Source organism: Podarcis filfolensis (genome assembly GCF_964270895.1).
Source record: "Podarcis filfolensis genome assembly, chromosome: 7".
In the NCBI taxonomy this organism is placed as follows: domain Eukaryota; kingdom Metazoa; phylum Chordata; class Lepidosauria; order Squamata; family Lacertidae; genus Podarcis; species Podarcis filfolensis.
Window position 1 is genome coordinate 46,960,920 of NC_139603.1, and position 15,343 is coordinate 46,976,262.

The window sequence follows — 15,343 nt, forward strand, 5'->3', positions numbered from 1 at the left end:
GGAGAGTAACCATGTCACGCATTGATAATAAGCTACACATTGATAGAAAGACTAGAAAGTGGTTGCAGCATGTTTCTCTTGTAGCAACTAGTTCTGCCCAAAGAGTGAAAGCTACAGAATGCATGTATAAGCATGTCAAGAGAAGGTAGTTCCGCACATTGGAAATGGACAGTTATAATGCAGACATAATTGGTCAATGTCTGATTTCTGCAAACTAATTTTGCAGCAAGATACAAATCTCATCTGAATTGAATTACGCTTTTAAAAGTGTAATTTACAATTCTGTTGCTAAAGAACTTGCACAAATATGAGCTCTAGTTGAAGGATCAGGGTTTGCATCAATAGCACTCTTGGGAGATTGTTATCTTGTATTCTATTTCACTGCTTTTGTCTCAATAGTTTATTCTGAAAAGTTATCATAGGATCATGCCCCTATTCACTGCATGGATTCACTGCCAGATTCATTGCATGGGTGCCTTTTCATTATGAACCTATTTTGGCTGCATTGAAATCCTCTGACGATGATTATGCAATACTTCCCTTGACTTTGGCTTCAACAAACCCTTTTGGGTTAAACATAGGAATTGTTAGCCAAATCAGCATGTTCCAGGAGATGTATGAATCATAAGAAATTTTGATTAGAGAAATGGGGCAGGCTATGACAAGAAAACACACAGGCAGGAAAATCAAGAGAAGACAAGGTTTGCTATTTCAGCCTTGCTACTGCTGTTTTAATAGCCATGCAAACTGTATTATAGCTAGTGCCATATATTTGTTACTAATTAATGCAGCTTGCATTCTGTGTGCATAGGTGGTCTCGACTGTTTGATGACTATTGGTTCCAAATTCAAATTGAAAGATGGACACTTTCAATTCATTTTGCAGAGGAAATAGTTTTTCCAGGGTGCAGTTATGTGTCCACATAAAGTAAAAAATGTTAATTCATTGGTGGCAGTTTGATGATCTGACAGGTTTTGTTGCTGTGGCAGGTAACATTATGCAGCAGAATGAAAGAACAATATCCCCCATCTCTCCCCCCCTCTCTCTTTCCCCTTTCCCCCGAACCACAAGATGTCCAGGACATTAGTATCTTATACCAAACATAAACGAACTGTGAAAAAAACTGCATGAATTGAAAGTGGAGACGCTATATGTACTTTTCCTTGTTGATTTATTTATTTTGTAACACAATAAAATCTTCAATAAAAACTAATTTTAAGAAAAGTTGTTGTACCTGTCCTGAGGCAATTGCCTCCCTTTTTAGTCTTGTTGTTCCAGTGGTTTTGGGACTGTTAAGTCCTATGCTAGGGCTGTGAGAAGTACAAAAAAAATCTTTTATTGGACCAGTCTACCTAGATTTGAGACTATATAAACTTGTTCAAACTAAAGGGCTAAACAGAAAAAAATGGGTAGCAGGATATTCATTTATAGAGGGACTCGAATAGATTTGAAATGAATCCAAAATTGCTCACAAGTATTTGCATCACTTCCAACTAAGAGTCCGATTCTTGGATGTGTGGTTATTTAAACCAGTGACATGTTAACCTGATGTGTGGATACTGTAATATTCTACCATCTCTGGCCCCAGCTGAGCAACTTTTCTATAATTCAAGAGAATGAAGACATTGTCAAAGTCATATGTTTGTTCTTGTGGTAATATAATTGTGTGGAGGAAATGGCTTGGAACTGATCAACTCTAATTTTCTCCTGCTGATAATTGAATTGTTGTTAACTCTCTGGTTTTATATATTTGTACATATTTTAAAAGAATTGTCAGCATAATACTGCTGGTGAGAAGTGTGAACGCTGTAAAGAAGGCTACTTTGGAGATGCCACGCAAAGAACCTGCAGGGCTTGTCGCTGTCCTTTTACAAGCAGGTACTGTGGGGGCGTGGGGGAGGGATGCTAGAAAAGGAGAGTTGTGTTTTTCTTGTGCTTGACACATTGACTGATTATTTGATTGATTAATTTCTATACCACTTAACATATTAAAAATATCTCTAAGCAGTGTACTGAAGCAACAACAGACAACTTAAACAAAATATTACAAAAATACAGAGTTACATATAAAAATGTTATAGTAATACAAAGTTACTAATATGTATACTACATCAATATTAATTCATCTACCTTCTGACACACCCTCCCTCTTAGGCTCTAAGAGTTCCTGGAAACAGCAAACATCACCCTAGTCTCTCACTCTAGATTTGCTTTTTATGGGCAGGTCTAAGTTGGGTGGTACATCCTTAGGCTGCCCACAGCTGTGTCCCATTCAACTGCACTCTCCACACCCAGTTCAGGTACAGCAGGTTAGTTGAGTGGTCCAGGGGGTCCAGAGGATGGAGAAAGGACCCCCCTTCACTGACAGCTCTTTCTTCACTCTTTGTCCTCTTCTTATCTTCCAACTGCTTGACAAAGGTGTTGGACCATTCTGCCATGAAAAGAATTATGTCTGCTAAGTGTAGTTCTTTTTTGAATGCTTGAGGCTTCCTTGAGCATGTTATTCCTTAGATATGGTGTATTTTCCCATGTGTATGGTTCCCTAAAATGGGACACCTGATCCTATGATAGGAGTTCAAAAAGCTACTATTGGGTATATGGATGGGGCAGATTGCAGCTGTCTGATCTTCTTGAAATACCACCATTTGCCAAAAGAATATAGGCGGGACAATTAATGACAACAGTGCAAAAACAGTTATATATGCCTGTGTGGACAGAGCACACTGCAGTGTATGATAGTGGCCTTTTGGGTTTGTTTTCATTTCAGGGGGTGATAGGAATTGATGAAGATTACATTGGACCTGACTCTTCAGAATGAGCTTGGCTAAAAATGTTTGGGGTCCTGTGAAATAGCAAGACCCTGTAGCACTTAAAATTAGGATAATTAATGGCCAAGGGCCTCAAACATTTGCCAGGTGCAAAAGCAGAGGTCAAGAGCCTTATGAAAATAACTGATAAACTATAGATAGACTATAGATAGATGATAGATAGATAGATGATAGATAGATAGAGAGATAGTTTACTTTAAGTACGTAGTTTTTTCCTCTGAAAACTCACAAATGGTTTCCCTCAGGAGTGTGTAGAAAGTGATTTTTTTAAAAAGCAAATAATAGTGAATGATTTACATCTTGATTCTCTTGCCTATGTATGTGTTGCATAGTTGAATGGTGGGTGGGGGACCAAATTGTATCAAGATTCCCAAGGTGCAAGGATCTTTCCTAGAAGGAAGGGAATTGAGCAACTACACCACAGAGGAGAAGCAGATGTAATAGCACCACTGTCTGAGCAATTTGATACAGTGGCAGATCTCCTGCTTCCTCTCACGCCCTTTTGTCACCAACAGGCACTGTTCTTGTGCAATGAGTGAGATCTAGTGAATTGCACAGGTGCCATCATACTACACATGCTCAGTTCACTGGGGTTACCAGCCACTATGAGCCTGATAAAGGGTGGGATGGGCTGGTAGCCTGGCATAAATGCCTTAATCTGCTATGTGGGTATAGACTAAATCTTGTGCAGAATTCAGAGAAACAGTGAGTGAGTTATAGAGATTATCCATGGCAATGCATCACCAAATACAAAGATTTCTGTAGATAAAAAAGCCTCACTTAGAATCCTTAAGGAAATGCAGTACATTTGTATTTGCTCAATAATAATACATCAATAGATGTCATTTTTATTCCCTATTTCCTTTTTTAAGGATTTGGCTGTTTGCATTGTTAAGCAGAACAAACTGTTCTCAGAAGGTCTAGGAAGATAGGCAGCAATACACCTGAACTCTCAATGTTATTTGATATTTTGGCAGCGATTTAAATCTCAGCTTCTTGCAAAATATTGAAACCTGTTTAAATATGCCTGAAGTATAAAACGTATTTCATATGTATTCATATGTATTGTCTTTCTGTTCCTCCCCCCAGTTTTGCTAATGGATGCGTGGAAAATGGTGGAGAAATTCAGTGTTTCTGCAAAGAAGGTTATACTGGAATGCACTGTGAAAGGTGATTGTTTGTCTCAATATGGGTTTTCTAATTAAAAAGTGGCACATTGCAAAATATTAGCCTAATTCACACAACATGCTAAGCCAAACCATGGTTTAGCACAAACATATAAGCATGCAGGCTACTGAAGACAGGAGTATGATTGCTTCACTTCCTTGTCCCCTATTTTATGAGCTAAACCATGACTTGGCTCAGCATGTTGTCCAAATCCAGGCTTATGATTGAGCACTCTCTAGATTAACTGTGAGCCATCAACCCAGAACATGCCTTGGTTATAGCTTGTAGTTAGTGTGCAGAAAGCTAACTCACGTGCCCAGGTTCAAGCAACACACTAAGCCAAGGTGTGGCTTAGCTCAGTTCAAGTCTGTAGCATAAGAACCAGGGAGCTACAGTCTTCTTTCCAGAAGACCCCGCACATGGATGTTTGCACCAAGCCATGGTCTGGTTCCGCATGACAAGCATATCAGCCCATTGTGTATTCTAAGGGTGTGCCATATTAACATACTTGGTCTACAGTCCAAGGCGCTGTGGGGTTTGAAAGCACACAGAAAGCTTTCTGCAGATACAACCTGCTGCATTCAATTCAGAGTTTTTGGAAGTCTGCACGTTCCGCTGGGATTGTGCACACTGTTCTTGGTTTTGACGTGAATTATGCAGATTGTACATGAGAGCCCTTGTATGCACTTTGGAGCATTTGGATCTGAGCAGCAGTGTGAAATACAAGTGCAGTCCAAAGAAATTTTTAACTCTGCTAAAATTTTACAAATTTCAAAGGAAAGTACACTTGCCCACCCCTCTGGATTGAACCCTATATGTAATAATATGTTGGACATCTCACTAAAGCATAGTTAAGCCTGACAAGAATTAACCTAGGTGCACTTCAAACAGCTGCAAAAAGGATGCCTTAACTGTAGTTTGTTGTTTTGTCCAAACTGTCATGTAGTGGGTACTATTAAATGTGGTTCGTTTTGAAAGAAGCCAACTTGAAATCAGCTTTGAATTTCAAAGGTAGGAATTGTTGGCCAAATCAATGCAGTAAAAAAAGTTGGGTACTGTCACTTTAGCCTTGTCCACACTTCTACTTGCCCCATGCCTAGAAAGCAGGCTTCCCCCTTTCCCCGCTCCTTTCCCAGGCAAAGCCCACTCTTTAGTGCTCAGTTGGAGCAAACATCAATCTGGAGAAAACCCACATTGCTGTTTGCTCCAATTGAGCACTAAAGAGTTGTTTGGGGAAATCAGTAGGAGAAGAGGAGGTCTGCCTAAGCCCTTTGTAATGTGCTCCTCTTAATTTAAACATTTTGAAACATCATCTCTGTTGGATAATTTCTTTTCTCCCTAATCCTGGCTTGCATAACTTTGAATTAAGTTCTCTTTCTTTATGTTAATAATGACAACATAATTGAATTTCATGACCACATATTAATTTTCTTTAAGATTCCAGGAGTCCTGAATTATATGTCCAGACAATGAGGAGCAGCCAATTAGTTATTATCTAATACATACAACTCTGGCTGGACTAACTGGTCCTTTGCCTTGTAGGACAATAGTCTTCAACCTTTTCATATCCAGGAGCCATTTTTAACCTAAACATGCATTTGGGGACCCCTTTAATAACCTTTTAGCATATATTTGGGTGGTGGGAGTGCTGTAGTTGCGATCTACATTGAATCAGACCATGACCCACGACTGGGTCCCAACCCACTAATTGAAGGCCAGTGTCATAGGAGATCTGAAAGAAAGAAGATACAGCCAAGTTTTCCAGGGTTTGCTTTTTTGTGTGTCAACAGTTGGATTTGCTGGATTTGATGTGATGTGTTAAGAATTTTTGTGTGTGGAAATTTTGTCAGAATAGGCAATTACAAGTTAAATCTAATAAAATGGCTGGATTTCACTACTGGATTTTGTGCAAACCACAATGCCAGCAGAAGATGTTTCAATCTGAGGAAAAATGTATTAATTGCAAATTGTGTTTGTTTTCCCTGTGTAGCTGTGCTCCTGGTTATTTTGGAAACCCACTCAAATATGGAGGTTACTGTCAGAAGTGCAACTGCCCTGATAATGGTCAGCTCATGACCTGTGAGCGCCTGACTGGGGGTATGTAGAATTGTATAGCTATTCCTAGTGACTGTATTCCATTGAACTGTACAACACAAAGGAAATTGTGTGGACTCTGGACTGCCGCTGCCAGTCAGCGTAAACAATAATGAGCTAGTTAAACTGATAGTCTGGCTCAGTATAAGGCAGCTTTCTATGTTCCTGTGCTGGAGCCAGGAAAGTTTTGCTGCTCAGGCAAGTTTCCAATCCAAACAGGAAGCTCTACCTGTTCAGGAGAGCCCAGCAACCAACCTGGTTGAAAGTGTTCCAAGCTGCAGTCTGGTAGCAGCTGCACAAGGTCCTAGCTCTAGCCCAGGTAGCTTTTGGCCTAAATGCAATTCATTCATTCTTAATATGAATCGACTGAAATGCTTTCTTTCTCAAAGGTAATGTTAACTATCTTCCATTATGCAAAAGCTCCTTCACTAGAGTTGTGTTATTGATGGATATATTCTGCAGAAAATATGTTGCTTGCTGAAATTAAAGGTTGGCAGGACAAGTTTGATCTTGACTCAGAATGCAGTTTTATTTCAAGTTTTGAACTGCCTTTTCCACATCAGCAGCAGTATCACCTGTAATCAGCAGACCAGTTATTTTAGTAGGTTCAGACATTATTGCGGTCTTCCACTAGATTACTGAAGCATTTAATTGCATCATCACAGACTGTCCTTAATACTGCACAGGCTGTAATAAAAGTTGCATTAAAGGAAGGTGCCAATTAAATATATCGTGCAATATATCTACAGGGGATTTCTACATGTGGTGGTCAATGGTTAAATGTGAAAGATTACATCCCCTGCAGTTTTTCCAATTTGAGCTTCTAGCTTCATATTTTCTTAGCCTGAACAGTTGCTTTCGATTCACACAGTAGCCGACAGACAATCCACTGAGAGGCTGAATTCATCTGGCCATGATAGCAGACACATGAATGTTCTGTAAAAAGCCTTTTGTTCCATGTAGCTCAGGCTCAGTCCATTTTAAGTATTCTAATCCAGTGTGTTCATAGTATGGGCTAAACACAACCTGGAATCTCCGCCAAGCCATGAAATGTGAGAATAAGGGCTTGTTTTGAGGTTACTTATAGTGGTTTGAGAACTACTGGAGTCTGGGGTCACATAAGCAACAGTCTGTACCATACCATGTCTCCTTCAAATGCCAGCATCAATCCTTCAGAGGACCAGAGCAGAATTGGCATGGTCTGGACCCATGGCATGGACCCATGCTATGCAACCTTTGATTTCATTGTTGATCAGTATGGGAAAGAGCCAAATGCTGCAGAAGGAACTACTTATTTAATGTTTAGAGTTTTTTTGTCATTTGTGGATTCCAAAACTTTATTTGGGTTTGGAATAAATGTGTAAAATTTCAGCATGAAGTATGATCCTGGCCTGACCCAAGGGTGATTTATCCTTACAAAGGGCTTATCCACACTTCCTCTTGTCCTGCTGCTTCCCCCTGAGCAAATGGCAATTGGAGCTTTCTCTGGATTGACGTTTGCTCCGATTTAGCACCAAAGAGTGGGGTTTTCCTGGGAAAAGTGGGGCAAGCTGAGACCTCTGCTTAGAATGTGCAGGTCAAATGGAAACATGCTTGAACCTGTGATTTTGAGGCACAGGACAAGCGGAAATTTGGACAGGCCTAAAGATTAATTCTTGGGCCTCAGGGTTTTTTCACTGCAGACTTCCAAGGCTCATTTACATTTTTATTGTGAAATTATGAGCTTTACAGTCACTTTAACTGTTGTTCTGTTTACATGTTCAAGAGCTAAATCAGGGTCAAATAAATAGCAAGTTCAAGGGCTCTTGACTGGTCTCATTTTATCATTGTGTAAGTGAACAACAGCGGGGTTACTGCCTCTGGCAGTTGTTGCAGAAGCAGACTTCAGAATGGCTTAAGATATAGCATGGCATTTTTGTTCATGTCAATGGAAGTTGTTATTTAAAGAGAACCAGTCTGTAACAATAACCCTGAGAACACCAATGACTCTGAGTAGTGTGAACTTGCTTTCCGATGTCAAGCTATTATTCAGTTTGGACAGCCTGAGACCTTTTTTCTAACCACAACTAGCAAGATGTTCAGAAAGCCCATGGGGTTGGGGGAATGCAAAATCCACAGTCAGTGAGTGAGCAAGATTTCAAGTTCTCCAGAATTCTTCATCAGGCTGGAAGTTCAGCTAAGTAGAGGGTGGGTAGGGCAGAGCACGGAAGATGTCCCAAGTTGCAGTCTGATAGCTCACCATATAGAGCACTTGCACAAGTTCCTAGTTCCAGCCTAGGTAACTTTTGGCATAGATGCAAGATATTCATCCTTAATGTGAATTTACTGAGATTATCTGTATTTAGCCACAGCCTTAAAATAAAGATACAGACTCACTTGGATTAAGTTGTTGGATTAGATGCTGTGCAGGTTTCAGGTTGCACCCAGGACTGCTGGGACAAAGGCACACACAATGATTGATTCCCCAGTTAACCCTGATTGGTAAAGGTAAAAGGCCCCCTGACTGTTAAGTCCAGTCACGGATGACTCTGGGGTTGCAGCACTCGTGTCGCTTTACTGGCTGAGAGAGCCGGCGTTTGTCTGCAGACAGCTTTCCAGGTCATGTGGCCAGCATGACTAAGCTGCTTCTGGTGAACCAGAGCAGTGCACGGAAACGCTGTTTACCTTCCTGCCGGAGTGGTACCTATTTATCTACTTGCACTTTGACATGCTTTTGAACTGCTAGGTTGGCAGGAGCAGGGACTGAGCAATGGGAGCTCACCCCGTTGCGGGGATTCGAACCGCCGACCTTCTGATCTGCAAGCCCTAGGCTCTGTGGTTTAGACCACAGTGCCACCCGCGTTCCGTTTTGTCTCTAGCCTTAAGTAAAACACATAAGCTCCTTGTTAGGTAGGCAACAGAACTGAAGAGAAGTAGAGATTAATTTCAGATAATGTCCTAGATAGAAAAAAGAACAAAGGAAGCCAAATTGAGTAGCATTCTCTAGTACCTGCCGGAAAAGTAACTCTTGAAAAGACAAGTTCCATCTTCCAGTAGTAGAAAACCTGCTAAGAGTTATGGTTAGTTTTCAGTGAATAAAGAGAGCATCCATTATATAGCGGTATCAGTTTTCTGAATGCGATTTCAAAATCTCATGTCTGATATCTGTGTTGTATTATCATGTGATTCTAATTTGCTTCTTTTGCCCCCTAACCTCCAGAATGCATAAGCCAAGAACCAAAAGATATAGATCCTCAAGAAGATTGTGACTGTAAGTAATAATAATAATAATAATAATAATAATAATAATAATAATAATATAATAATAATAATAATAATATCTTTATTGTCATTGCCCATGTCATTGCCATTGTCATTGTAATAACGCATGAGCAGTCTGGATGCTTGCTTATAGAGCTTCATTAAAGAAGCTCTATAATGGGAGCTTTAAATGGGAGACTGCAAAGGTCAACACATGCTTTGACAGTGAACTTATTCAGAAATGCTTACACGAGGTGGGGAACCCCTTGAGTGATATTCAGCCCACAGTGCACTCAAAGCTGTCTTGCAGCCCCTTCTCCTTTCATCTGCTATGAAGTGAGTTTTTAAAGAAGCCTTCATTCCTGCTGCGTCCTGTGCTAACCAGGGACACCAAATGAGCTAGAGGAGGAGAGACTCTGTGCTTCTGCTCTCCCCCTTTCCCTCTTTGTTGATTACAAAGGGCTAGTGCCTACTTTTTCACTGTGACTCCCCCCGCCCCCTGTGACCGTCCTTCGGTCCTGCTCCTCTAGTTTGCTTAGTTCCCTTTGTATCCAGAATGAAAGACCTCCACAGGGAAGACTTCCCATTAGGACTGGGAGGTAGGAAGCATAGGGGGGGGGGGAAGGAGCAGATCAGCTCTGCCCCCCCCCCCCCCCCGATTGCAAAGGGGACTCAGCATCTGTTTTGTGTGGATGGTGGTGGTGGTAGGAGTGGAGAAGGTTATAGATGGATGAGTGTTGGAGTGTAGCTGTGGATGGTGTCTGTGTTGTTGGATGTCTGTGTGTGGTATGCATGTGTGTATGGGGGTACATTGAACTCCTTGGGGTTGGGATATAAATGCAATAAATAAGTGTGTATGTGTAGGAGAGAGAGAGAACATATGGGAGTGATGATGATCTTCAGAGAGTGTGTTTATAGTGCCACTGGCCCCACCCACCACCAGTGCACTTTTCCTGACAGACTACCTCTGAGAGAATGCAGCTCTTGAGGTAAAGAAAAGGTTATCCTCTATCCTACTCTTAAGGAAAATTGACAGGGAGTAACTCTAAAATAAGTCAAGACATACTAGGGAGGGCCTCAGGATTTGGTTACTGCCTTAAATGCACTTGAGCTTCCCCTGCCTTTGTTGTTCATTTATAGCAGTAGATGACAGTTTGTGGAAAGGTGTTATTTTGGTGCTGTCATTCTCTGCCCATACAGCAAACTAACACTTTGCACTGTTTGGATGTGCTCTTTTCCATTCAGCCTGTGATAGCTGTGTAATTACTTTGCTGAAGGATTTGAGTACAATGGGGGATGAGCTCCGTCTGATTAAGTCTCAGATGCAAAACGTCAATGCCAGTGCCCACACATTGGGGCAGATGAAGCATCTGGAAGACCGCATCAAGGAACTGAAGGTAATGTTGAAAAGCTGGCATTTCCTTACGGGGCTGGGGGAAGAAATAAAGAAATAGGTTTCAAATTAACTACACAATGTGATGACCTTTAGAAGCAGCTGGGCGAGTTCCACTTGTCTGTGATGTGATCCCATGTGGCTGAGGTTGCAGTAATGGAGCCAGCTGCATGGTCCTTTCCTGTGCCGGTTCTTTGGGAAAGACGATGGCAGCCCAGTTCACATTGTCCTTGGGGTTCCCTTGTTGGAAAATTCAATTAGTCATAGCATAGCTCACTCTTCCCCAGCCAGTGGTCTGAGGTGATGTGAGTTGTAGTCCAACAAGTTCTGGAGGGCAGGAGGTTGGGGAAAGCTGGCATAGTTGCATGGTTAGTGCCCGGCACTGGCAAGGGGGAATAACTGTTGCTTGCTATACTGGCTGCATATTCATTGGTGAGCACAATTACCATACTGTTCCGTGTATATGATGAGGTTTTTTTATTTAAAAATTTTGTTAAAAATTGGGGGTTGTCTTGTACACAGATAGTGCATAGTGGGGGGCCATGTAATTGGTTGTTGCTGCGAGCTGGAGATTGTCAGTGGCTATTGGGCGAACCCTCCTTAAAAAAAACTCAACAACTCTGGGCAATTCCCCCCCCATTTTATGAATTTGGAGTCCCCCCAAATAAGGGGTGTCTTATACACGGGGGCGTGTTATACATGGAAAAATATGGTAAGTGCAGGTGCTTGTCTTTGAAAACCTACATTTTGTGGGACCCCAGTATCTGAAAGATTGCCTTCTTCCACATGAGCCTGCCCTAGGAACAACCAGCAGGGTAGGTGTCAACTTAGCAGTGAGGCCTGCCAGGGTGGCATCTGCCCAAGGGTGCTGTATTTTGGAGCTGGGCCTGCGTGGAAAGAGGAGCTTCCCACCTTCCCTTGTTTCCAGCTCCCATCAGCCCCTATAAACAGCAGGAGCAGGAACAGTGGAAGAGACTTGGGGACTGCTAGTTTACCACCATGGCAAGCAGTGTCTAGCACTGGCCGTGACATGGTCTATGATGGTTGCTGCTGGCCCGTCAGCAGCCACATGATTGCACATTGCTGACTTAGCAGTCCCTGTGACTCCACCGCCCAATACCCATCAGGTCCCCTAGCCTCAGCTGCTAGGCATTGAACTGACAGAATTAATTCGGTCTGCATAGTGCCATAAGGGACCTATTTATGCTCTGCTTTATTGAAGGTAGGCTTAAGGCTTGTCTGTACGAAAACTTTTCATGGCCCCAGTTCATCTCTTTAGCACAAACCCATAAGTTGGGGAAGTAAGACACGCTGGGTGGGATTTTGTATGCTCTGTCCAAGTAGATTGTGGCTTTGCCTGTCGTCTGTCTCATCCTGCTATGATGCCTGAACTGATATTCTGATTCTTTTCAGTCCGCCACATAAACTGTTACTAGCGTGGGTTATAGACAAGCTAGATGCCGAATACTTTAAAGGCATCTGGATGCACCAGATCTTTGAATCTGTTCTGACTGGCACCAAAACTCTAAATACATTTTTCTAGGAAGTAACAGCTTGCTCCAACGCATGCTTCCTCTGAAGTACATCAAACCGAGTGTAATGAGCATTACTTCTACATGTATTGGTGTGGTTGCAACCTAAGTCTTTCAGTTGAATTCTTTCCTATGTAAATGACTTAGGATTCCTGTCTAGGTAAAATATGTTTTTGGCCTAAACTCATGCTGAATTCAGATACAGTTTTCAGCTCAGTCAGACATCCAATTTCCCTCTCTTTTTGGTGGCCTTTCTTTTCAGATTCTGTTGAGCCGCTATCGTACCGTTATTACGACTCACGGCCCAAAAGTGGATGAACTGGAGACAGACCTGCTTGACCTTAACCAAAATGTTAATGCTTTAAAAGAAAAGGTGAGCTATTTACATTTTATATATATATATAAGAAGTGCTGGAATTTGCTGGTCAGGAAATGTCAGTGCCTTCACTAAAATTCTAATGGAAAGCCTACCCACAAATGGCAAGTCATGTGGGCACTGCCAGCTGGTATTCTGCCCTGCCAATTAGCCGAGAAGTGAGAAACAGATGCCCAGGGAGGAGAGACAATAATAGCCACATAAGGTGATCAGAAGAAAATAAAGAATGTGGTGTGAGGGGAGGAAAGAATGAAAGAGTTCAGCAGAAAGAGGAGAGCTAACAGGGGAAAGGTGAGGAGAAGTGGCAGACAGAAAGCTATCCTTCAGGAGGATAGAAAGAAAAGACAGGAAGACACAGGAAAGGAGGCCACCAGATAGCATACTGACTTGAACATCCCCAGACTGCAGCTGCAGCAAAAAAGCTGGAAACTGAAGGTCTGAAGGCAGTGACATTAAAGAGCACACAATGGAAGAAAAATAAAGATGTGAGAGGGGTGAATTGGGTAGGTCTGCAACCTGGAGGGTAGATATCCCCCTTTGGGATCCCTATGATGAGATCCTACAGGCTGAACACTGTGCCAATATCCTGATGGGGCTTATTTATAATCAAAGACCTAGAGCTCCCATTTAGGAACTGCCAGCATTTTCCAGAGGACACAGGTGGAGAGGTATCCCTGTAACTGAATAAGTTGTTGAAAAGCAGAACCAGGAAGCTTCCAGGAAGGTCCCAATTGTGATATTGCAGAGGACATAGCAGAACTAAAGATTAATTGTCCTTCTGCTTGGGGTGATCCATGCTGCCTGGGCTACTCCACCATAGATAACTAAAGGAACTATGTATGTAGTTTGGGGAACAAAAGCATTTATAGCTATCAGAATAAATGACTGGTAAGCGTTACATCTTGGCTTCCTCTTGATTCAGGGGGTCTGGATATGGATGAAACCAGGTTCAAGGTATCCTGCACACTGAAGCCAAGGGCAACATGACACAAACACTTCTGATATTTCCTCTTGTAGAATCTTAAGAATGACCAGTAAATGTCAAATTCACCAAGTTTCTGAAATCTGTCATGACTTAACAAATTTTGTGAAGAATTTACTACTATCAGAAACATTGAATTATAGTAGCAAATACTTTTTAAAAACAAATATTGATTTGTGCTCTCTTGTCTTAAAACTCTTACTTCTTGTCAGGCTGAAAGCAATTACAAGAAAGCAGAGACGCTGTTCAACAAATTTAGTAAGACTAATGAAAGGGGGAAAGACTTGATTTCCAAGATACAAAGTGTTGCCACCAATATTAATGGTAAGAGTAATTGCTGATCTCCTACATTATTTTATTTGATCACAATCCTGTTTTGTGGAGATAAATTCCAGCTGATTTAATTCTCTATTGCAACTTGATATACCACGTTTCTCTGATGGAGTATTGTTATAAAAGGTGAGGTTTACATGGACCAGTGGTACCAAATCGTATGGGAAACAGCCTTGCTAGGAAAGCTAACCAATAAACTGAAACTGACACAGGGACAAATAGAAGAGGATGCCTTCACCCCACAATATGGCTCCCCTTCATCACATACACGGCCCAACAAGACAACAACAGGAACCCACCAACGGCATATAAATCAAACTGTCTTACTTGGCCCAACAAGGCCCCCCCACCCTCACAAATGCAAACAAACCCCATTACAGACAAACAACCATATCCTGGGCCTCCAACCTCTCTCACTACGAAGAAAATGTAACAAGCAAATAGAAAGAGAACCTATCTAGTTGACACTGACCCAAAACCCCACACATACACTGTAAAAAATATGAATTTCACCACCCTCCCTCCTCTTCTCCCCAACCTTATACTGTAAGGTAAAGGTAAAGCTACCCCTGACCATGAGGTCCAGTTGTAACCGACTCTGGGGTTGCGGCGTTCATCTCGCTTTATTGGCCGAGGGAGCCGGCGTACAAGCCGGCATGACTAAGCCGCTTCTGGCGAACCAGAACCTATTTATTTACTTGCACTTTGATGTGCTTTCGAACTGCTAGGTTGGCAGGGGCAGGGACCGAGCAACGGGAGCTCACCCCGTCGCCAGGATTTGAACCGCCAACCTTCTGATCAGCAAGTCCTAGGCTCTGTGGTTTAACCCACAGTGCCACCCGCGTCCCTTTACCTCATACTGTACTCAACACTAATGTCTCATAAAAAATGTGACGGATCTGTAAAAAAGACTGTGCAACTTGAAAAAAGAGACAAGGCATGTACTTTTGTAAACCAAGAAAATCTTTAATAAAATAAAATAACATAAATAAAAGGTGGGGTTTATGAGCAGTGGCTTTAGATGTGGTTATTGATGAGAAATTCTTATGCATGATTATTGCCCTACATTAAGATCTGACATTATGCTTGCTTCAGAAGTGTTATTGAAAATGGCATCTTTGTGGTAATTCTCCTCCCCCAATTTGTAATGTGTAGAATGAAGTGAGGAACCTCAGGCCTGGTGGCCAAATGTGCCCACCTCCCAAACCTCTTCGTCTAGGCCTCAAAACTCTTCCTAGGCCATACTTTTCACTGGCCCTGCTTCATGCCCAGGCTACTTTTGCTTTATTGCAATTGCAATTTAACTCAGATAGTCCTATTCCTTGTCTGGATCGAGGATAAAGGAGAGTATACAAATATGTATATAACTATCCTACTGTCCTAAAGTAACTTTCACAT

At 41.9% G+C, this 15,343-nt stretch overlaps 1 protein-coding gene across 2 annotated transcripts in view; it reads left to right on the forward strand.

The window, feature by feature from the left end:
* Positions 1 to 15,343, forward strand: part of LAMA3 (laminin subunit alpha 3) — a 125,842-nt gene that overhangs the window by 77,779 nt on the left and 32,720 nt on the right. For both annotated transcript variants that reach the window (XM_083623626.1, XM_083623627.1), the window contains 7 exons: positions 1,769 to 1,878; positions 3,918 to 3,998; positions 5,986 to 6,092; positions 9,289 to 9,339; positions 10,575 to 10,726; positions 12,517 to 12,627; positions 13,825 to 13,936. In XM_083623626.1, coding sequence (XP_083479752.1) covers positions 1,769 to 1,878; positions 3,918 to 3,998; positions 5,986 to 6,092; positions 9,289 to 9,339; positions 10,575 to 10,726; positions 12,517 to 12,627; positions 13,825 to 13,936 — 724 coding nt within the window. The remainder of the gene's footprint in view (positions 1 to 1,768; positions 1,879 to 3,917; positions 3,999 to 5,985; positions 6,093 to 9,288; positions 9,340 to 10,574; positions 10,727 to 12,516; positions 12,628 to 13,824; positions 13,937 to 15,343) is intronic.